At 46.8% G+C, this 24121-nt stretch overlaps 1 protein-coding gene and 1 pseudogene across 1 annotated transcript in view; both read right to left on the bottom strand.

The window, feature by feature from the left end:
• The window catches only part of LOC142196122 (uncharacterized), a 783446-nt pseudogene that overhangs the window by 705233 nt on the left and 54092 nt on the right, over positions 1-24121 (bottom strand).
• LOC142196121 (uncharacterized) overlaps positions 5135-24121 on the bottom strand; it is a 530658-nt gene continuing 511671 nt past the window's right edge. The window contains 2 exon segments of the mRNA XM_075266346.1: positions 5135-6152; positions 6321-6574. Coding sequence (XP_075122447.1) covers positions 5269-6152; positions 6321-6574 — 1138 coding nt within the window. The 3' untranslated portion in view covers positions 5135-5268.

Raw genomic sequence — 24121 nt, 5'->3', positions numbered from 1 at the left:
GTTGGCTCAACACACAGCCTCTCAGGTGGAGGGCATACAGAGGCAGGTGAGTAGCGCCCCTGTGGGTCGGCCTCTGGAGCCAAAAGTCAGCTTACCTGAACCCTTCCGCGGTAAGAGGTCAGATTTTTTCCGATTTCAAAAGGACTGTCTTTTGTATTTCCGGTTACGGCCGTTTTCCTCCGGTTCTGAGGTACAGAGAGTTGGGATTATTATTACTTTATTGAGAGATGATCCCCTCATCTGGGCACATTCGTTACCAGCTGACTTAGCTTGCTTACTAACTGTAGAGGCGTTTTTCTCCACAATGGGGTTACTGTATGACGACCCAGACAGGGTACGCACGGCTGAGTATAACCTACGACGTTTGGTGCAAGGGGATCACGCTATAGAGAAATATTGCACAGAGTTTCGTAGGTGGGCAGCAGAAGTACACTGGAATGACCCCGCTCTACTTAGTCAGTTTGAGACAGGGCTCTCGGACCAGGTTAAAGACCATCTAGTTTCTCACCCTGTTCCGGGAGATCTAGATGAGGCCATGCAGCTGGCAATTAGAGTTGGACGGCGCCTCCGGGAGCGTGGAGACAAGAGTCCTGGGGGGCTTAGCCCTCCTCAACTCTCTGTTTTTAGAGAGGACCCGGGGGACCAACCCATGCAGATTGGGGCCACTGTGCGAAGTGCAAGACTCAAGAGTGAAGGGTCCCGCACAGTACGCTGTTTTGTGTGTGGAGGGATGGGACATGTAGCAAGGGTATGCCCCTCCAGAGAATGGTTCGCCAAAGAGAGTAATAACCCCAGGTCTATTGAGGGTAAAGGGAGAAAACCTACTAAGGAGGGAGGTGTGTATATTTCCTGTACTCAGACTGCCGGGTTGACCCTTGAAGGATGGGTAAATGGGCAGAAGTGCCGGATTTTGGTTGATTGTGGTTCGGCAGTCAACCTTATTGACTCAGAGTTTTGTGAGCAATTAAGGGTGAGTCCTTTGGTCTTGGAGTCTCAGATACCGGTGTGGGCTATTGATAAGACCCCTCTACAGCAAGCTGTCATCTCCAAACAGGTGGAGGGTTTGGAGTTTATTGTGGGTGGCCACAGGGAAGAGATTGACTTGTTCTTGTTGTCTAAGTTACCAGCACAAGTAGTTTTGGGGTGGCCCTGGCTGAAGCAGCATAACCCTATTATCAACTGGGAGACCGAGTCAGTAGTTTCTTGGGGGCAGGGGTGTAATGGTCGATGTCTGCCCATATCCGTTATGTCTTTGTCTATAGACAATTTGCCTCAAGAAATATGTGAGTTCAGGGAGGTCTTTGAGGAAAGGGCAGCCAAGACATCACCACCACATCGCACCTATGATTGCTCGATTAAATTTATACCTAATGCAGTGCTACCCAAGACACGGTTGTACAATCTCACTATTCCGGAGAGGGAGGCGCTCAAAGAGTATATTGAGGGGAGTCTAGAGGTGGGGCATATTCGCCCATCGAAGTCCCCAGTAGCAGTGGGGTTTTTCTTTGTAAAGAAGAAAGATGGAGGGTTGCGCCCTTGTTTGGATTTTAGGGAGATTAACAAAATCACGGTGCGGAATCCCTATCCCATTCCGTTGATCTCGGATCTATTCAGCCAGATTACGGGAGCCCGCTGGTTTAGTAAAATAGATTTACGTGGGGCGTATAACTTGCTGAGAATCAAGAAGGGGGATGAGTGGAAAACAGCGTTTAACACACCCCTAGGACACTTTGAGAATCTTGTGATGCCTTTCGGTCTAACCAATGCGCCTGCGTTTTTTCAGAATTTTATTAATGATGTACTAAGTGCCGTCATAGGGAGGGGGGTTGTGGTCTATCTGGACGATATACTCATTTACACCCCGGATTTGGAGACTCATTGGGAGAGAGTGAGAGAGGTTTTAGATCTCCTGAGGGTTAACCAATTAAGTGCTAAGCTGGAGAAATGTGTGTTCGCGGTCAATAAATTATGTCTCCTTGGCTATATCCTATCGGACAAGGGGTTCGAGATGGACCCTGAGAAGGTCAGGGCAGTCTTGGAGTGGCCGCGACCCGAGAACCTAAAGGCGGTCCAACGGTTCTTGGGGTTCTCCAACTATTATCGCCAGTTTATCAAGGGATTTTCTGAGGTTGTGAAACCTATCTCGGACTTGACTAAGAAGGGGGCTGACTGTGCTAAGTGGTCGCCAGAGGCGCTAGCCGCGTTTGAAGAATTGAAGAAGCGATTCTCGTCCGCTCCCATTTTGAGACAGCCGGATGAGAGGTTGGCCTTCCGAGTGGAGGTGGATGCCTCCTCGGTGGGGGTGGGAGCAGTACTTTCTCAGGAGTTCGAGGAGGGTACGCATCCCTGTGCCTTCTTTTCTAAGAAATTCTCTGCCTCTGAACGGAATTATGACATCGGAGATAGGGAACTACTAGCAATAAAACTAGCGTTCGAACATTGGCGTCATTTCCTGGAGGGGGCCAGAAGGCCAGTCCAGGTATTTACTGACCACAAGAATTTGATTTATCTTGGGTCGGCGAAGAGATTAAATGCACGGCAGGCCAGATGGGCTCTATTTTTTGCGCGGTTCCATTTTAACGTGACTTATGTGCCGGGTTCAAAGAATGTTAAGGCTGATGCTTTATCCCGGTATATGTCGACTGAGGAGGAACGAGAGGCGCCTGCCACTATTCTTGGGGATGGAGTGGTGGTAGCAGTATTGGGCGCAAAATTGGAGAAGGCCTTGATCGAAGCACAACACGCTGCACCTTCCAAGATACCTAGAAACAAGCTTTTTGTCCCAACTACTCTCCGACAAAGTCTCCAGAGGGAGTGTCATGAGTCGGTTCTTGCTGGTCACCCGGGGGTTTCAGAGACCATGAGATTGGTGTCTAGGAATTTTTGGTGGCCAGGGTGGAGTAAGGAGGTCTTGCAGTTTGTTCAAAATTGTTCGGTCTGTGCAAGAGCCAAGGCGTCGCATACCCGTCCCCACGGTCTTCTACATCCATTGGAACCTCCTAAGACACCTTGGACTCATCTGTCTATGGATTTCATCACGGGCCTTCCGGTGTCTAAGGGTTTCACGGTCATTTGGGTAGTCGTTGACCGCTTCACGAAAATGTGCCATTTGATCCCGTTTTCCAGGCTGCCATGTGCCAAGACACTATCTGAGGCGTTTATTAAAGAAATTGTAAGGTTGCATGGTCTTCCTGAGGAGATCGTTTCGGACAGGGGACCGCAATTTGTGGCTAAATTCTGGCGGGCTTTTTGCAGCAGGTTGGGAGTTACACTGTCGTTTTCCTCCGGGTTTCACCCAGAGTCTAACGGACAAACAGAGAGGAAGAATCAGGATGTGGAACAGTTTTTGAGGTGTTTTGTTCGAGAGAACCAGAATAATTGGGCTGCCTTTCTCCCCCTGGCAGAATTTTCCCTAAACAACCATGATTCCAATGCCACAGGTACCACACCTTTTTTTTGCTCCGGTGGTAGACATCCTGTTTTCGGAGTATTTTCTTCCATTTCTTCCCCAGTTCCGGAGGAGGAGCTATTTTCTAAAAAGCTGCAAGGGGTATGGTCCCGTATCCGAGAGAATCTGGTGCGGGCGTCGCACCAGGCTAAGGTCCAGGCGGATCGGAAGAGAGGAGAGTTGCAGTTCTTCCCTGGTGAGATGGTTTGGTTGTCCACCAAGAATATCAGGTTGAAGGTTCCTAGCAAGAAGCTGGGTCCCAGATTTGTGGGTCCTTTTAAGATCATCAAGATGGTAAATGAAGTGGCGGCGCAGCTGCAACTACCTAAAAGGTGGAAGATAAACCGGGTCTTCCATGTCTCCTTGTTAAAGAAGGCCAAGAAGGGAACGTCTCCAGTTAAGGTTCCACCAGTTTCTGAGTCCGGGGAGTATGAGATATCCCGAGTTCTGGATAGCAAATATGTTCGGGGGAAGCTATGGTATCTGGTGGCATGGAAGGGATACGGTCCTGAGGATAATTCTTGGGTCCTGGAGTCGGATGTGTCAGCTCCCAGACTCGTGGAGAAATTCCACAAGGAGTTCCCGAAGAAGGATGCTCCTAGAGAATCCGGAGTCTTCTCCTTGAGGGGAGGATCCTGTTAGGAGTATTTAGGTTCTTTACTTTCTATTTTTCTTACCTGGGGAGTTTTTGGCTGCGCAGTGTCTGGGGTGGCATCCTGGCGCTGCGGGGTTGTCCTGTCGTGAGTATTGGTGCACACCTTCTGACTTGCACGCGCGCACTGATGGTAGGCAGCTTTATCTCCTGGTTGATTAGTCTGTCCTCCCATTTGCACCTGGGAGGAGTGGTCTCTACTCTGTATTTAAACCCATGCCTCCCATGGTTCTGTGCTGAGTGTCGCTTTTACAGAGCTAGGCCTTAGCAGGAGGAGTAGGTGGTGTTCTGGGATAGAGGAAGTTCCGTGGTTGATTTTTGGGAGGTTTGGGTGAACGAGTTGGTTTGTGTGTTTTCCCTTCTGTGTTCACCAATCCTCCCTCTGTGTATAATTGACTGTGTGAGTGAATTGCCTTATCCTTTGATTTCTACTCAGTTTCCCTGTGTTTGTTTCCTAGTGTAAGGTTCCTTCCCATATTGGTTTGGGGGAATCCTTTCCCACATTTTTCCTGTGTGCTGCTTGTATTGTTAGTCAGCGCACACCCTTGTCAGTCCCTGTCAGTAGCAGCTTCACTTGTTCGTTAGGGGTGACCCCCTTTAGTCTCCAGTCCCTAGAGGTCTTATAGGGCATTCCTTCTCCCACTTCCCTCTAGGCCTACGGAATCAGTGAGAGAGGAGCTGTCGGGGTCAGGCTTAGCCTGAGTACAGCCGACCCACACCCGTGAGGCAGGGACCGGGATAGCTAGTGGGATTAGTGCAGGGCGAGATTCCCAACTGCTATCCCTTAGCCCCGTTGCAGCTACCTGGACTGACATAACACCCTGTGCCCCATAATGTTACCTATAAAACTACATCTGCTCCTACAAAACACAAGCCCCATAGGAATACAGTGACAGAATTATGTTTTAGTTTTGGCTCTTAGAAAGCAGCAACAAATTGTTATCAAAGCTTCTTTATTCTGAAAAAGTTGCAAAACATAAAACAAAAACATTTCTACATATTTGGTGTCCCATAATCGAGTGTATCTGAAGGAAAGCAGTTCTGTAAAGAAGAGACGATGAAGATTCCTGGAAGGCGACTCTGGGTGTAGTAATGGCTGGTAAATATACTTTATATCAGGGTCACATAGTTCATGATACCTATGTACAGAAATACCGGCAGTGACATCTTACTGGTTACACTTTACTGGGGAATTGTTCTTGTTTTTGTGACTTCTCTCATGTCTCTTAAGGTTATTTTGTAGATTAAAACATTTCCCACATTCTGAGCAAGAAAATGGCTTCTCTCCTGTGTGAGTTCTCTCATGATCTGCAAGACCCGATTTGTCTCTAAAACATTTCCCACATTCAGAACATGAATATGGCTTCTCTCCTGTGTGAATTCTTTCATGTTTGTTAAGACTACTTTGTAGGCTAAAACATTTGCCACATTCTGAGCATGAATATGGCTTCTCTCCTGTGTGAATTCTTTCATGTTTGTTAAGACTACTTTGTAGGCTAAAACATTTCCCACATTTTGAGCATGAATATGGCTTCTCTCCTGTGTGAATTTTCTCATGACCTGCAAGGCTTGTTTTGTCGCTAAAACATTTTCCACATTCTGAGCATGAATATGGCTTCTCCCCTGTGTGAATTCTCTCATGTATCTTAAGACCACTTTGAGAGCAAAACCATTTCTCACATTCAGAACATGAATATGGCTTCTCTCCTGTGTGAGTTCTCATATGTATCTTAAGACTAGTTTGTCTGCTAAAACATTTCCCACATTCTGAGCACGAAATTGGCTTCTCCTGTGTGTGAACTCTTTGATGCAGCACAAGATGTGATTTTTGAGCAAAACATTCCCCACATTCTGAGCATGAATATGGCTTCTCTCCTGTGTGAATTCTCTGATGTCTCTTGAGATTTCCTGTATTTGGAAAACATTTCCCACATTCAGGACATGGATACAGCGTCTCTCCTGTGTGAATTCTCTGATGGTTTTGGAAGTGACTTTTTCTATGAAAACATTTCCCACATTCTGAGCATGAATATGGCTTCTCCCCTGTGTGAACTCTTAGATGAGTCACAAGATTTGATTTGTAGATAAAACCTTTCCCACATTCTGAGCAAGAAAAAGACTTTTCTCCTGTGTGAACTTTCAGATGATATGCAAGATTAGATTTTCGGTTAAAACATTTCCCACATTCTACACATGTAAAGGTTTTCTCCTGTGTGTGACGTCTTTGATGCCCCACAAGGAGTGATTTTTGAGTAAAACATTTCTCACATTCAGAACATGAATATGGCTTCTCTCCTGTGTGAATTCTCTGATGAATTTGGAGGTGACTTTTTCTTATAAAACACTTCTCACATTCAGAACATGAATATGGCTTCTCTCCTGTGTGAATTCTCTGATGAATTTGGAGGTGACTTTTTCTTATAAAACATTTCCCACATTCTGAGCATGAGAATGGCTTCTCTCCTGTGTGGGTTCTCGTATGATCCACAACATTTGATTTTTTGCTAAAACGTTTCCCACAGTTGGGAAATGAAAATGTTTTTTCATCTCTGTCAGTTCCCTCATGTTTGGAAGGATTAGGTTTCATGTCTGAGTTCATGGTTCAGAACCAGAAAAGATTTCCCCCAGTCTACGTTCAGCTCTTCTTGTGCCAATCTGTGATGATCTTCTCCTTTATATTCGGGGGGTGTCTATGGAGCCGCTCATCCAGTCACTGCCTGCAAAATAAAACAGAATTATCACATGTATATACCTGTAGGATAAGTACCTCTTGTTGCATAATCCCTTTAACCCCTTCCTGTCCATTTTTGACTCTTCGCCTTCCAAACCCCATAACTTTATTAGTTTTCTGTTCACAGAGCCATATGAGGGGTTACTGTTAGAGGGACAGATTGTACTTTGTAATGTTCCCATTTACTATTCTATGCAATGTACTGGGAAGATGGAAAAAAATATTGAATGGGTGGAATTGGAGAAAAACTGAGTTTATTCTATATTCTTATTGACTTTGTATTTACGTTTTTGTTTTTTTTGGAAAAAAAAAATCACAATTCTTGGGGTGAGTTGTACTTTGTAGTTCCACCATCTTGGATAATGGAAGATTATGTAGATAATCTGTTTTCCCATAGTCCAAACAGCAGCACAATGTATGGGGTATTCCTGCCCCCTGTGAGCAATTTAGGACAGGTAGAAATTTTAATCACATCAGCCTTCCCCCTATAAAAAGGACAGAGGACCTCCGCCCCCTTGTGTTAGTCCTAAAGTATCTACAAAAGTATCTAGTAAAGTATCTTTTCTCAGAGAGAAAAGGGAGGGAGCCTTGTGCTGCTGTTTGGACTATGGAAAAACAGATTATCTACATAATCTTCCATTCCCCTGCGCCAAACAGAAGCACAACGTATGGGGAGGTAGCAGGTAAACGCCCCCTAGGGAGGGACCTGAAGGCATACTGATGTTAATACAGAGCGCCCGAAAGCTACTGCTTCCGTGGAGCGCCAATCTAGCCTATAATGTCTGATAAATGTTAATTGTGAGTTCCAGGTCACGGCTGAACATATTTGGTCCAGCGAGACCGAACGCCTTTCCGCACAAGTAGCAGCGACCGCCCCAGTGGAGAGATACAGAGATACAGAGGGGATAACCCCTGTGTATGAAAGGCATGGTAGATGGCCTCCTTAATCCACCTTGATATGGAGGCTTTAGATGCTTTTTCTCCCTTATACCTACCGGAAAAATTTATGAATAAATTCTCCGCTTTTCTCCAGGATCTAGTTCGTTCTAGGTAGACCCTTAGGCACCTAACCAGATCTAATGTGTGCAACCTCTCCTTCTCCTGGGAGGAAGGGGAGGGGAAAAAAGTAGGCAAGGAGATCACATGATTAATATTACGGCCCGACGGGACCTTAGCTACAAAGCCAGGAAGATATCTCAATTTTACTCTATGAGAGAAAAATTGCAAGTAAGGCTCCAAGGCTGCCAAGGCCTGCAGTTCTCCAGTCCTCTTTGCTGAGGTCACTGCCAATAGAAAGGCCACTTTATAACATACAAACCTTAGGTCCACCTCCTCCAGTGGTTCGAATGGGGCTACACACAGCCCTTGAAGTACTGTAGCCAAGTCCCATTGCAGAACTGGGGCTTGGATGGAAGGCCAAAGCCTCGAGGCCCCCCTCAAAAATTGGCCAATCAGCAGATTCTGAGACAATCTGATCCCTAATATGGCAGAGAGAGCAGCCACATGCACCTTTAGTGTTGCAGGAGTTAGGCCCCTCTCCAGGCCACTTTGTAAGAACTCCAGAACTGAATCCGTAGATGTACCTGTATGGTGGTTCACCAAACACCATTGGTGATAGATCCTACCAATCCTTAGGTAGCTCCTGTTCATGGACTCTGCTCTTGAACAGGCCTGTTGACAGAACGCCCTGGGATAATCCTCCATGTATAGGGTGCGGTCAACCTCCAAGCTGTCAGGTTGAACCTTTCCAGGGCCTGGCAGAGCCGGTTGCTTTGGGTTACCAGAATGTGGAGAATCGGAAGCCTCCAGTAGTTCCCTCGACTCATCTGCATGAGGTGGGTAAACCATGCCCTCTTTGGCCAGAACGGTATGATGGCAATCACCGATACCTGATCCTGTCTGATCTTCACCAATACCTTCACTACCATAGGAACCGGAGGGAAGATTTACGCCAGCCTGATCCTCCAAGGTATTGAGAGGGCATCTACTGCCAGGGGATTGTCCTCCTGATAAAGGGAGCAAAACTTCTCCACCTTGGCATTGTACTGGGTGGCCATCAGATCAACCTCGGGGAGACCCCACATCTGTGTCAGCCGCAGGAAGACATCCTGGTTGAGGGACCATTCGCCAGAAACTGTGAGGCCTCTGCTGAGCTGGTCTTCCAGTATGTTCAAGTGTCCCTTTATGTGCATCGCTCTGAGGTGACTTAAATTCACTTCTGCCCACGTGAAGATCTGATCCGTCAACCTGCGAAGAGGAGGTGACCTCGTAACTCCCTGTTTGTTTATATAAAGGACCGCTGTAGTGTTGTCCGTCCTGATCTTCACTGCCTTGCCGCGCAGGAGATGAGAGAAGTGCAGCAGGGCCCGGTGAATTGCGCACAGCTCGCGCCAATTGGATGACTGGTACCAAGGTCTCCCCCAGATGTGCCCCCCATCCGTGGAGGGAAGCATCCATGGTCAATAGGGTCCAGTCGGGCCGGACCGTGCACCTCCCGTCCTTTGGTTGGTACCACCATTGCAGTGATTGACGGTTACTGATGGACAACTGGATAGACTTCATCAGTCCTGAGGGGCTGCGGTTCCATACCTTGAGGATCTTGCTCTGTAGTGGTCGCACATGCCATAGTGCCCATGGAACTGCATCCGCAGCTGCTGACATCAAACCTAGGACCTTCATTGCGTTCTTACCTGAACCTCCCGCGTAACCGCCAGATGTTGCACCGCCCGACAAATCTTCTCCTTCCGATTGTGAGGAAGAGATATCTCCATCCTCTGAGAGTCCACAATGAATCCTAAGAACTGGATTCTGGTGGTGGGGACGACTGCTGAGTTTTGACCATTGATCAGCCCGCCTAACTCTTCTAGGAAGGTGATGGTGGTCCTTAGGTGGGCCGCGAGAACCTCTGTTGAGTGGGCCTTTAACAGCCAATCGTCTAGGTACGGTACGATGAATATACCTTGGAGCCGAAGAGCTGCAACGACCGGGGCCACGACCTTTGTAAAGGTGTGGGGGCAGAGGATATTCCGAACGGAAGAGCTGTAAACTGCAGATGACACAGAGTACCGTTCAGCACAACCCTGATCCGCAAGAACCTTCTGTGTGGCGGAAAAATCAGGGCATGTAGATACGCGTCCCTTAAATCTAGGGTGACAAACCTGTCTCCTCGGTGCAGAAAAGGTATGACTGACCTGATAGTTTCCATCCAGAAACGGGTCTTGAGGACATAGTGGTTGAGAGATCTTAAATCGACCACCATTCTCCAGTCTCCCAATGTTTTGGGTACTAGAAACACTGGAGAGTATACACCGGTTGATTGCTCTGCCCAAGGCACCGGTTCTAGAGCGCCTTTGTCCAGGTATTCCTGAACGGTGTTCTCTAGAAGAACCTGCTTGTGACCAAATAAGACGTAGGTTTTCACAAACTTGTCGGGTGGGTGAAGTGAACTTTATTTTGTAGCCCGACTACACGAGCTGGAGGACCCATGGGTCCTGAATGTGACGGCTCCACTCTGCCGCGAAGTGGGAGAGCCGATCTCCCACAGGCAAAGGCAGGTCGGACACGGGGGGGAGGGGAGAGTGGGCGTCAGAAGGTCGTTTTCTACTTCTCGGGCTCCCGGGTGCGTTGATTCGCCCTTGTGCCTTGATTTCCAGGGCTCCTCTGAACGGAGCCTCTGGATCCACATGATCTGGAGAATCTTCTCCCTCTATATGAAGGACCAGCCTTCCCGCCTTTGCAATCTGCTCCATGATGGTATCCAGTTCCTTCCCAAAGAGCCTGCCCGGTTCAAATGGAAGTGCGCATAAGTTGTATTTAGACATATTATCTGCCCTCCAGGGCTTTAGCCACAGCGGGCATCTTGCAGCCGTAGATAATGCCATAGCCTTCGCTGCACAATTCCTCATTGCCCTTATGGGAATCTCCTGTAGATGCGCTCTCTACCAGAGAGGGCTGTATCTGTGGTCCACAGGGTCCAGACTATCTGCCCTCTGAAGAACCCTCCAGTCCCCGCGGGTTGTGATTCCAGGCCTCAGACTTACCTTCTGTAGGTCACATGTGCTATATGGCCCAAGGGACTGCAACTAGAGATGAGCAAACAGTAAAATGTTCGAGGTTCAATATTCGTTTTGAGTAGCCCCTCAATATTGGACTACTCGAATCAAATATCGAACCCTATTATAGTCTATGGGGGGAAAATGCTCGTTTCAGGGGTAGGCAACGTTCAATCAAATTATACTTACCAAGTCCACGAGTGAGGCTCGGGCTGAATCCTCCATGCAGTCTTCTCTCTTCTTCTCGCACTACAAGCGGACATGCGCAGTCGCCTCTGCCCAGGCCCGATGCCTGGCAGAGTGAATGAAGAGCCGGAAGACGCCGCGGGGACGCTGCACGGAGAAGACTTCTAAAGGTAGGAGAAGAACCAGCGTTGATTGGCCGACTGTATAGCATTCGGCCAATCAATGCTGGTTCTGCATCGAACTTTTACATTCGAACAGTGAGTGGTACTCGATCGAGTATGAATATTTCGAATACCGTAGTATTCGATAGAATACCTACTCGATCAAGTACTACTCGCTCATCTCTAACTGCAACTGCAGATTCTGACATAAGACCCAGTAACCTTTGGCAGTTAGGATGGAAACCCGCTGTGTCACCTATAGATAATGCACTGCTGATATGATCTCTTCCCACCTAGAGGAGGGAGATTTTCAAGCAGGCAGAGTCCGGGATGAAGTTTAGACTTTTTCCATGTGGATGGACCATGAGAACCACAAGTATCTTATTAACTTTTTTTTTTTTTTTTTTATCATATCACAAATGCAAAAGTGCAACTGGGATTGAACCCAGGATACTGTGGAATCAGGCATACAAGGCTGTAAACCTACAGACTGAGCCACTAGGGCTTCTATTTCTAAGTAAGACCTCTATGAATACTGGGAGAGGGAATCTTACCAGAAATCTGCATGCACTCCTTTACCCAGGAGATGACAACATAATGGAGGGCCCCATACTGACAGCAGTGCAGATATACATAAAAATGCCTTAGAGCATACACCATCATGTGAGCAAAAAGCAAACATGCACCTAATAAGTAATGATAGTACACAGGTATATGAACCCTTCTTTTAGGTTCACAGCATATAGTCCCCGCTTAGGAATTAAATGCACATTGAAAAACCACAAGACATAAAAATTTGGTTGGATCTTACCATAATGGCGGTGAATCGACTTCCATGTTGTGAAGTTTACAGAGCGCCCATAGCAATAGATAGGAGTGACCACAGAGGGAAAGCTGAAAGAGGCCCCGGCTCACAGGGGGCAGGAATACCCCATACGTTGTGCTGCTGTTTGGCGCAGGGGAATGTCTATTACTTTCATCACTTTTTATACAAATTTCTATTGGAGACAAAAGAGCAAACAAATGTATTCACTGTCTGGGAGGAATATCTGTATAAGTTTGTACACCGGTATTATCAGACACAGGGACGACTAATGTTATGTGTGTAACTTTTATATGTGTTCCAGGGACAAGGGGCTGATATTAAATTTTAAAATTTTTGGAATTTTTTTTCATTTTCTTTTCTTCATTTCTACTTCTGTCTATTTTTGAAGCCACGCCCCCACTGACCTGGCTCCACCTGCTCCCTGACACTCCTCCTCTGAGCACTGAGCTGGTGACATGGAGGGACATGTGACACAGTATGACCATGTGACGTGTGCGACTGCTCCGCTCTCCTGCCTGGTCTATCACTAAATGCTATACTCAGCAAGGACCTTCTGACACAGTCACAGTCAGGGCTGGTTCACATCTGCGTTTGGTAATCCATTAGGGGAGTCTGCATGGGGAACCCCCGAATGGAATACTGAACGCATTGACAAGCGGAGAGCTTATGAGAGCACACGGACTCCATAGACTATAATGGGGTCCATGTGCTTTCTGCTCGATCTCCACACAGAACATGTGGATACAAAAGCACTTCACAATTCACTTTCCTATCCGCATGACCCGTGTGGACACCACGCGGAAAACACACGGACCCCATTATATTCTATGGGATCCGTTTGCTTTCACTGCACCCTGCTTGTCAATGCAAGAATTGCAAGTGGGTGGGAAAAAACAGTCCTCAGGCCCAAGGAAGGGCCAGACATCCAGAAGCTCCCCTCCCCCAGCACTCCAACCCTTCCCCAGCACTGCAACACAATAATGGTGTCTGCCAGCTTTAACTGAGGTGCCATTTTACCGGCAATCGCAGGAACCCGGAGCAAGATTCAGGGCCTGCGTGCATTTATATGGCAGCCGGGAGCTTTGTGAGGCTCCAGCCTGTCGTTCTATACTTTCTATTGTAGGCTACTCTATGTAGCCTGCAATAGAAATGCTGGATTTTTGCGATGCATGGTATTAGTGATCAGTCCCCTAGGCCCTAGCCATTAGCTGCTGTGTGCGGCCCTCGCAACAACCTCTTGTTACTCATGTGGCCCTCGGGGTACCCTGAGTTTGACATGCCTGTTCCAACTGTCCCACAGTATTAGGTCCCTCTCCTGGTGCCCTAGTTTAACCTGGGGGAAACTAGATGGGACATGAAACTGGAGCAGCTGGAGGGGGACATTAACAGTGGGGGTAGTTGGAGGGGGCAATAATTTAATGGCAGGTAGGGGGCAACACGGTAGCTCAGTGGTTAGCACTGTATCCTTGAAGCGCTGGAGTCCTGGGTTTGAATCCTGCCAGGAACAACATCTGCAAGGACTTTGTATGTTCTCCCCATGATTGCGTGGATTCCCTCCCATTCTACAAAGACATACTGATAGAAATAGAAAAAAAACATGTACATTGTCAGCTCAAAATCTACATTACAAAAAAATAATAAACCACTGCTAAGGACCGGCCACAAGCAGAAGAGACCACAAGGAATGGACGTTAGACCAGTGGGAATCTGTGCCAAGGTCTGATGAGTCCAAATCTGAGATCTTTGGTTCCAACCACCGAGTCTTTGTGCGATGCAGAAAAGGTGAAGGGGTGGACTCTACATGCCTGGTTCCCACCGTGGAGGAGGAGGTGTGATGGCGTGGGGGGGCCAAGCTGGTGACACTTGGGGATTTATACTGAACCAGCATGGCTACCACAGCATCTTGCAGCGGCATGCTGTTCCATCCGCTTTGCGTTTAGTTGGACCATCATTTATTTTTCAACAGGACAATGACCCCAAACACCTCCAGGCTGTGACCAAGAAGGAGAGTGATGGGGGGCTACACCAGATGACCCGGCCTCCACAGTCACCAGACCTGAACCCGATCCAGATGGTTTGGGGGTGAGCTGGACCGCAGAGTGAAGGCAAAAGGACCAACAAGTGCTAAGCATCTCTGGGAACTCCTTCAAGACTGTTGGAAGACCATTACTGGTGACTACCTCAAGAAAATGCCAAGAGTGTGCAAAGCAGGAATCAAAGCAAAAGGTCACACTGTTTGGTAAGTCTATAATCCCACGTGTTACTTCTGAGTTTTGATGCCTTCAGTGTGATCTACAATTGTCATAGTCATGGAAATACAGAAAACTCTTTGAATGAGAAGGTGTGGCCAAACTTTTGGTCTGTCCTGTATATATACTGTCACTGGTGAGGATCTGGCTGTATACATATATATACTGTCACTGGTGGGGACCTGGCTGTATACATATATATACTGTCACTGGTGGGGACCTGCCTGTATACATATATAAATATACTGTCACTGGTGAGGACCTGGTAGTACATATATATACTATCACTGGTGGGGACCTGGCTGTATACATATATATACTGTCACTGGTGGGGACCTGGCTGTATACATATATATACTGTCACGTGGTGAGCGTTTTATGCTTTCCGCCGCGAAACCGGATTTTTTAATCTGGACACAGAGTACTGCATGTCCGACTCTGTGTCCGGATTAAAAAACACGGTTTCGCGGCGGAGAGCATAAAACGCTCACCGCCGCTCACGGCCGGACATCTCTCTCACCCATTCAAATGAATGGGTGAGAAAGAATCCTGCAGGTTTCCGTCTCCTGCTCTGTTTTATGCAGGAAACAGAAACCTGCAGAACAGAGAGCAGAACGCAGATGTGAACGAGCCCTGAGGACCTGGCTGTATACATATATATACCATACCTCCCAACTGTCCCGATTTCCGCGGGACATTCACGATTCCGGTGACATGTCCCGCGGTCCCGGTTGGAGGGAGGCATGTCCCGATTTCAACTCAGATCTGCGTCCAGAGGACGCAGATCTGAGTTGAACACATACGCGGCTGAAGCAAGGAGCTGTCACAGTTCAGCTCCTTGCTTCGCCGCTGAACGCCACCTACTGGCTTGTAGATGCGATGTGATGACGTCACATCGCATCTACAACTGTGCGGCAGTGAGAGAGAGAGGCGCGGAGAGAGCGGCAAGGGAACGAGGAGAAGGTAAGTGTAATGTTTACACTGAGGTGGAACGTGAAACTGGGGGCAGATGAAGGAGAGGACGGCATGACACTGGGGGCAGAGATGTGGGGACATGACTCTGGGGGCAGAGATGGGGGACATGAATCTGGGGGAAGAGATGGAGAGGACATGAATCTGGGGGCAGAGATGGAGGGGACATGAATCTGGGGGCAGAGATGTGGAGACATGAATCTGGGGGCAGAGATGGAGGGGACATGAATCTGGGGACAGAGATGGGGACATGAATCTGGGGACAGAGAAGGAGGGGACATGAATCTGGGGGCAGAGATGTGGAGACATGAATCTGGGGGCAGAGATGTGGGGACATGAATCTGGGGCAGAGATGTGGAGACATGAATCTGGGGGCAGAGATGTGGAGACATGAATCTGGGGGCAGAGATGTGGAGACATGAATCTGGGGGCAGAGATGTGGAGACATGAATCTGGGGGCAGAGATGTGGAGACATGAATCTGGGGGCAGAGATGTGGGGACATGAAACTGGGGGCAGAGATGGAGGGGACATGAATCTGGGGGCAGAGATGTGGGGACATGAAACTGGGGGCAGAGATTGTTCTGCCCTCATAGGCAAAATTTGTATTGTGTGGTAACAGCACCATCTACTGGTCATTCACTGTAAACTCTTCTCAGTTCTAGCCCTATGCATTATGGGTAGTGCCCGGGTTTTTCTACTTCCTTCCTCTCCAGCCACCATTTTACATCATCTCTCTGAGTGAGGAGGTCACTCCATTCCACCTGTGCCATGTTGTTTGCTATCTCAAGCCTGCTTCAAGCATAGTCGGTAAGAGAGTTATACTTCTGTCACTATGCCTTGTTTTACTGTGTGTTTCATGCATTACATAGTTCTGTTCATAGCCTGTATTACTACCTCATGTTATACCATACTTGAGATTATCTGTATATGTATCTGTATATGTATCTGATATACTGTATATGCACTGTACAGATTGTATTCTAAGTGCCATTATTTCTTCCTATAGTTTCACCTTTCCTGTCTTCCCATCAACTTCCAATAAAGAGGTTTACCACGTCACAAGCCTTTTTCTTAAGAAGACAGGGGGTTTAGCTACATGTCTATTACACACCTCAGTCACGTGTATGAGGACAGTATAGAGATAGAGGGGGGACATGAAACTGGGGGCAGAGATGGAGGGGGGACATGAAACTGGGGGCAGAGATGGAGGTGACATGAAACTGGGGACAGAGATGGAGGGGACATGAATCTGGGGACAGAGAAGGAGAGGACATGAATCTGGGGGCAGAGATGGGGGGCATGAATCTGCCAGGATCGGCAAGTGACACCGCGGGCCCCACAGAGGCTATCATTATACTCGGGGGTCTTTGCAGACCCCCGAGTATAATGACCGGTGGATCGGGAGAGGTAATAAACATAAAAAACTGTTACTTACCTCTCCGCGATCCTGCCAGGCCTCCGTCCTACTGCTGTCTGACGTCTCTGACGTCACATGAACCCGGCATGCTTCCCGGGTCATGTGACGTCCGACGTCATTAACGAAGGACGCGAGAGGAGGACAGTACAGCACAGGAGCCGGGGAACAGGTAAGAAGCAACAGTGGGGGTTTTTTTTAATGTTTTTATTCCCGATTTAGTCTCCGATTATTATACTCTGGGGTCTGAAAAGACCCCAGAGTATAATAATTGTTTATGGGTGTCCACAGAGGGACACTATTGGGGTTAACACTGTGTGCAGGGGACACTATAGGGGTTAACACTGTGTGTGCAGGGGACACTATAGGGGTTAACACTGTGTGTGCAGGGGACACTATAGGGGTTAACACTGTGTGTGCAGGGGACACTATAGGGGTTAACACTGTGTGCAGGGGCAATTAAGTAAGGGACATAATAGAGTGCGGAGGAGGGGGTCAGTCGAGGTCTTCGGTGTCAGTTGGGATGGGGGGGGGGCCCCATGTCAAAAGTTCGCCACGGGGCCCCGCCATTCCTAGTTACGCCACTGGGGGACATATAATTTATGGGTGACTGTAGGAGGATTATACTGTGTGCGGGCACATGACAAATTAATGAGAATGGGAGGAGTCAACACAAAAGTGGGTGGGGCTAAATTTGCACTGCACATTTTGTCCCTCTTTCGGTTCTTCAAAAGTTGGGAGATATGTATATACTGTCACTGGTGAGGACCTGGCTGTATACATATATATATATACTGTCACTGGTGAGGGCCTGGCTGTATACATATATATATATATACTGTCACTGGTGAGGACCTGGCTGTATACATACATATATACTGTCACTGGTGAGGACCTGGCTGTATACATATATATATATATACTGTCACTGGTGAGGACCTGGCTGTATACATATATATATATACTGTCACTGGTGAGGACCTGGCTGTATACATATATATACTATCACTGGTGAGGACCTGGCTGTATACATATATATACTATCACTGGTGAGGACCTGGCTGTATACATATATATATACTGTCACTGGTGAGGGCCTGGCTGTATATAAATATAAATATATATATATATACATATATATATATATATATATATATATATATATAGTGTCCGGGAGGTGAAGTTCCTGCTATACACCGACAACCTCCTACTCCTGGCCCCCACCAAGAAAGACCTCCAAGAAAGCCTGTCAGTGCTGGAAAAATTCAGCACCACATGGGCCCTACCCATCAACCAGAAGAAGACCAAAGTCATGGTATTTCAGAAGAAGGGCCACAATAAAGCCTCCACCACCCCACAATTCACACTGAACGGCTCCACACTGGAGAAAACCAACAGCTACACCTACCTGGGGCTGGAGCTCAGCCAATCAGGAAGCTTCAAAGCAGCAATAGAAACCCTGAAAGCAAAAGCCTGCAGAACCTTCTACGCCATCAGAAGACAACTGTACCACCTCAAACCACCGGTGAGGGTCTGGCTGAAGATATTTGACGCAGTCATCTCCCCGATACTTCTCTATGGCAGTGAGGTTTGGGGCCCAGCCACCTACCCAGACCAGTCAAGGTGGGATTCCAGCCCAACAGAGAACTTCCACCTGGAGTTCTGCAAATATCTGCTCCATGTCCATCGCAACACCACCAACATAGCCTGCAGGGCAGAGCTAGGCAGACTCCCCCTATGGCTCACCATACAGAAGAGGGCGCTAGCTTTCCAGGCACACATCCAGGGGAGCAAGCCCGACTCCTACCACCACCAAGCATGGCTAAGCCACCCGAGCAAACCAGACACCCACCAACCAAACAGCAGCCAACCACCAAACCAAAAACTCCAACAGATGATAACCAAGGCCGAAATAAAGGCGACCACAGAGGCAAACAGAGAGCGGTACATTGAAGAATGGAGAAACGAAATAAATAACTCCAAGAAACTCACCGTGTACCAATCCCTACAAAGGGACTACACCATGGCCACCTACCTGGAGAGAATACGCCACCCCAAGCACAGACAGACCCTGAGCCGGTACAGACTGAGCGCCCACAACCTAGAGATAGAGACGGGGCGATACAGACAGACGTACAAGCCACGGGAGAACAGACTGTGCCAGCACTGTGACCAGGGGGCCCTAGAAGACAAGACCCACTTCCTGCTACACTGCACCAAATACTCAGCTGTGAGGGCCGTCTACTACCAAAGACTCTCTGCTCACATCCCAGACTTCATATCTGCAGATGAGAAGAGGAAACTCTACATCCTACTGGGAGAAGAAGAGGCCACTGTGGAGATCGCTGCCCAATACGTGTCCAGCTGTCACCAAACAAGAGGAAGATGAGACTCCACAGACTGTTATACCCCAAATCACCCCCCGCCCCATACCCACCACTCCCCCCCCCCACACTTTACTAGCTTTGGCAATGCCACAGATCTACGTGCCAATAAATCCTGTTTGATTTGATTAGACAAGTCACTGTGAGCTGACCAAATACTACTGCAGCTCAGGCCCCGACCACTAGGGTGCAGAAAGCTCCTGACCAGTAATGGGACATAGATGACACTGAGGCGGATATTTACTATAAGTGATACGGAGCAGGTCCTTATGGAGTATAGTATATAGTCACACCCTATTGTAATCGATGGTGTCTGTTGGCTCTACATTCAAATTGGAGGAATGATAGCGGCCTCCACGGCTATTAGTTGCGCAGGACCCCCGAGGATTCAGCCCTGTGTTGTGACAGCCATTGTGAGCGGCACATTCTGTTAGCCGGAGGTGCTGAGGTGAATGATGCCATGTGATCACGTCCTATGTGTGCGCAGCGCTGTGATGGGCCTCAGCCTGGAATGCAGGCCAGCAGTTTCACTTTCGCTTTGTTGATGCCCCGCCCACACAGGCTGCCTGAGCTTACACTGCAAAATCTCATTGTAATGGGGAACAGGGAAGATAAACTTCATTGTTACAGCACATTTGTCCTATAACAATCTTAAGCTTAAGGCAGCCGACCCCTTTAAAAAAAGTGTCCAAAAACACCTAAGTTACCTGATCTGTACCAAATACACTGCCAGGTCCTGCTGGTGAAATAACCCTCATACCATTCTCTAACAAAGTAATAAGAAAAACTTATAATATATCATTTGCTATCAACCCAGAGAATAAATGTATCAGGTATCTAAGGCATGTGGTGAAGGCCACGAAATGTAACCTGTAGAAAGACAAGGGGGGAATTGCTGTTTTCTATCCCTTGTAAGAAAGAGTTAATAAAAGTTACTCAATGTACCCCAAAATAGAGTCATCAAACCCTACACCTGGTCCTGCAAAAAACAAGTCCCCATAGAGTTACATGTACACAAACATAATAGAAAGTTCTGGCTCTTGTTTATGTGACATTGGAAAAATGTCCTGGTCATTAAGGGGTTACATAAGGGGTAAAATGACTGTTCCGGTTATTACAGGGTTAATATGGAGACCTCCACACGGGGACAGACATAACCCATACACATGACATATACAGACACCTATTCCTTATAGTCCACCATCATTACAGTATATTACAGTCAGTGATATTCTATTCACCAGACGGGGGCGCTCCGCACTCTCAGCTCAGGTATATATATATATCTCCTGTCAGGGTCTCCTCCTCAGGTAAGTTCCCTCCTTGTAAGTCCTCTGGTAAATAAACCTCCTGGACAATGCTTGGATCTATATAGCCCTATGGTGGCCACATCTGCCCTTCCCCATTACCTCCTTCTTGATCAGAAACACTATTGAGGATGACACTGGGCTCCACCTCATACAATATCCTCCTGAGACCCCCCACCATGCACACATTGTATCTGCATTGTACCTATTGTCTCCCCCCCCCCTATTTATCATCTGTAAGAGATTCCTGAGATACTCCGAGACCTTCTCATGTGAGAATCAGGAGAGACAATCAACATCTTACATCCATGTCCAGACCTGAGACCATCCCCCTGACTCGCCATCATTGATATATATGGGGGGGGGGGGGGGGTTATGGGTCAGGCAGGTTTGCTTAGATGGGAGTATATGATATATCATCAGCATATCCCCTGTGTGTATATAACACTTCAGACTTGTTACACCCAATATTTTGGCTTTGCCCCAATTTATTTGGTAAGAAATGAGAAGGAAAGACCCCGACATCTGACTATAAATAATAATAGTTCCTGGGACGTTCGCACCGGCTGTGAGGACCAAACTGACCCCGACCTTTCCCTAATAAATGGGGAATTTTTATATAAACCCGCTGCTATTAGTAATAGAACCGCCATGTGTATCTATAACACCCCGGGCACAGACCTGTCCCTAATAAATGGGGGATTGTTGGAGTTTTTTTAAATGTTACCAAAAATGAGAACAAATTGTCCTAATACGGAACCAAATAGAAGAGAAAGCTATGAAACATGAGGAAGAGTCACTCCCTAAACTGGGGGCCCCTAAACATAGGACCTATTAGTAATCTGTAATATATCCGAGCCATCCACATGAAACTGCGAGATGTGTAAGGCCGAGTCTGGGGCAGAACTAGCACAGAAGTGCAACAATAGCACTAAGGTTACTAAAGGGCAATTCCGGCCCAATCATTCAATGTAAATGAGAGTGTATGCGCAACGTCTGCGCTATTAGCACTGTCTGAATGGAAATGCACAAAGCAGGATTGGGATTAACAAAGCCACAATCCCAGCCTAAGGCGCTGCGTCACTTCTCAATATCAGCACCACCCGACCTCCATGTCTATGAATGTGCTAAAGATAGTCAGGAGCTCGGATACAGCGAGTGTCGCCCCCTATAGGTGCAGAGCTCTAGCTGGGATTGTGGCTTTGTTAATAAATATTCTATTCTTAGCTGCACCCGGTGTAGGGAGTGACTCTACCACATGTTTCAGATCTTTGTAAATGTTAAATGTGTAAAAGCGAGTGTCAGCGCAGTGTAGGGTGAGACTAAGAGTCTGTATCCTCTGCTTATTATCTAGATATATAGTCCTAGGAGTCCTGACAGTGTCATACACTATGTATTATCGATATATATAGTCCTAGGAGTCCTGACAGTGTCATACACTATGTATTATAGATATATATAGTCCTAGGAGTCCTGACAGTGTCATACATTATGTATTATAGATATATATAGTCCTAGGAGCCCTGACAGTGTCATACACTATGTATTATAGATATATATAGTCCTAGGAGCCCTGACAGTGTCATACACTATGTATTATAGATATATATAGTCCTAGGAGCCCTGACAGTGTCATACACTATGTATTATAGATATATATAGTCCTAGGAGTCCTGACAGTGTCATACACTATGTATTATAGATATATATAGTCCTAGGAGCCCTGACAGTGTCATACACTATGTATTATAGATATATATATAGTCCTAGGAGCCCTGACAGCGTCATACACTATGTATTATAGATATATATATTCCTAGGAGCCCTGACAGCGTCATACACTATGTATTATAGATATATATATAGTCCTAGGAGCCCTGACAGCGTCATACACTATGTATTATAGATATATATAGTCCTAGGAGCCCTGACAGCGTCATACACTATGTATTATAGATATATATATTCCTAGGAGCCCTGACAGCGTCATACACTATGTATTATAGATATATATAGTCCTAGGAGCCCTGACAGCGTCATACACTATGTATTATAGATATATATAGTCCTAGGAGCCCTGACAGCGTCATACAATATGTATTATAGATATATATAGTCCTAGGAGCCCTGACAGTGTCATACACTATGTATTATAGATATATATAGTCCTAGGAGTCCTGGCAGTGTCATACACTATGTATTATAGATATATAGTCCTAGGAGCCCTGACAGTGTCATACACTATGTATTATAGATATATATAGTCCTAGGAGCCCTGACAGTGTCATACACTATGTATTATAGATATATATAGTCCTAGGAGCCCTGACAGTGTCATACACTATGTATTATAGATATATATAGTCCTAGGAGCCCTGACAGTGTCATACACTATGTATTATAGATAGACTCCTAGGAGCCCTGACAGTGTCATACACTATGTATTATAGATATATATAGTCCTAGGAGCCCTGACAGTGTCATACACTATGTATTATAGATATATATAGTCCTAGGAGCCCTGGCAGTGTCATACACTATGTATTATAGATATATATAGTCCTAGGAGCCCTGACAGTGTCATACACTATGTATTATAGATAGGTTCCTAGGAGCCCTGACAGTGTCATACACTATGTATTATAGATATATATAGTCCTAGGAGCCCTGACAGTGTCATACACTATGTATTATAGATATATATATAGTCCTAGGATCCCTGACAGTGTCATACACTATGTATTATAGATATATATAGTCCTAGGAGCCCTGGCAGTGTCATACACTATGTATTATAGATAGGTTCCTAGGAGCCCTGACAGTGTCATACACTATGTATTATAGATATATATAGTCTTAGGAGCCCTGGCAGTGTCATACACTATGTATTATAGATATATATATAGTCCTAGGAGCCCTGACAGTGTCATACACTATGTATTATAGATATATATATATATAGTCCTAGGAGCCCTGGCAGTGTCATACACTATGTATTATAGATATATATATAGTCCTAGGAGCCCTGACAGTGTCATACACTATGTGTTTTACATAGACTTAAATGGAGATCGGGTGCGTTCTCTTACAGTCCGTGCCTGTCCGTTCCCAAAGATGTCGATTTTTTTTGTAAGTTTTTGCCCCCCCAGTAAACAGCCCCCAATCCCCCAGTATATACACTCACCGGCCACTTTATTAGGTACACCATGCTAGTAACGGGTTGGACCCCCTTTTGCCTTCAGAACTGCCTCAATTCTTCGTGGCATAGATACAACAAGGTGCTGGAAGCATTCCTCAGAGATTTTGGTCCATATTGACATGATGACATCACACAGTTGCCGCAGATTTGTCGGCTGCACATCCATGATGCCAATCTCCCGTTCCACCACATCCCAAAGATGCTCCTCTATTGGATTGAGATCTGGTGACTGTGGAGGCCATTGGAGTACAGTGAACTCATTGTCATGTTCAAGAAACCAGTCTGAGATGATTCCAGCTTTATGACATGGCATTGCATTATCCTGCTGAAAGTAGCCATCAGATGTTGGGTACATTGTGGTCATAAAGGGATGGACATGGTCAGCAACAATACTCAGGTAGGCTTTGGCGTTGCAACGATGCTCAATTGGTACCAAGGGGCCCAAAGAGTGCCAAGAAAATATTCCCCACACCATGACACCACCACCACCAGCCTGAACCGTTACCGATACAAGGCAGGATGGATCCATGCTTTCATG

The sequence above is a fragment of the Leptodactylus fuscus genome, chromosome 2 (genome assembly GCF_031893055.1).
Source record: "Leptodactylus fuscus isolate aLepFus1 chromosome 2, aLepFus1.hap2, whole genome shotgun sequence".
NCBI classification, from domain to species: Eukaryota; Metazoa; Chordata; class Amphibia; order Anura; family Leptodactylidae; genus Leptodactylus; species Leptodactylus fuscus.
The sequence above is the reverse complement of the archived record's forward strand: the minus strand, read 5'-3'. Positions and strand labels throughout refer to the sequence as shown.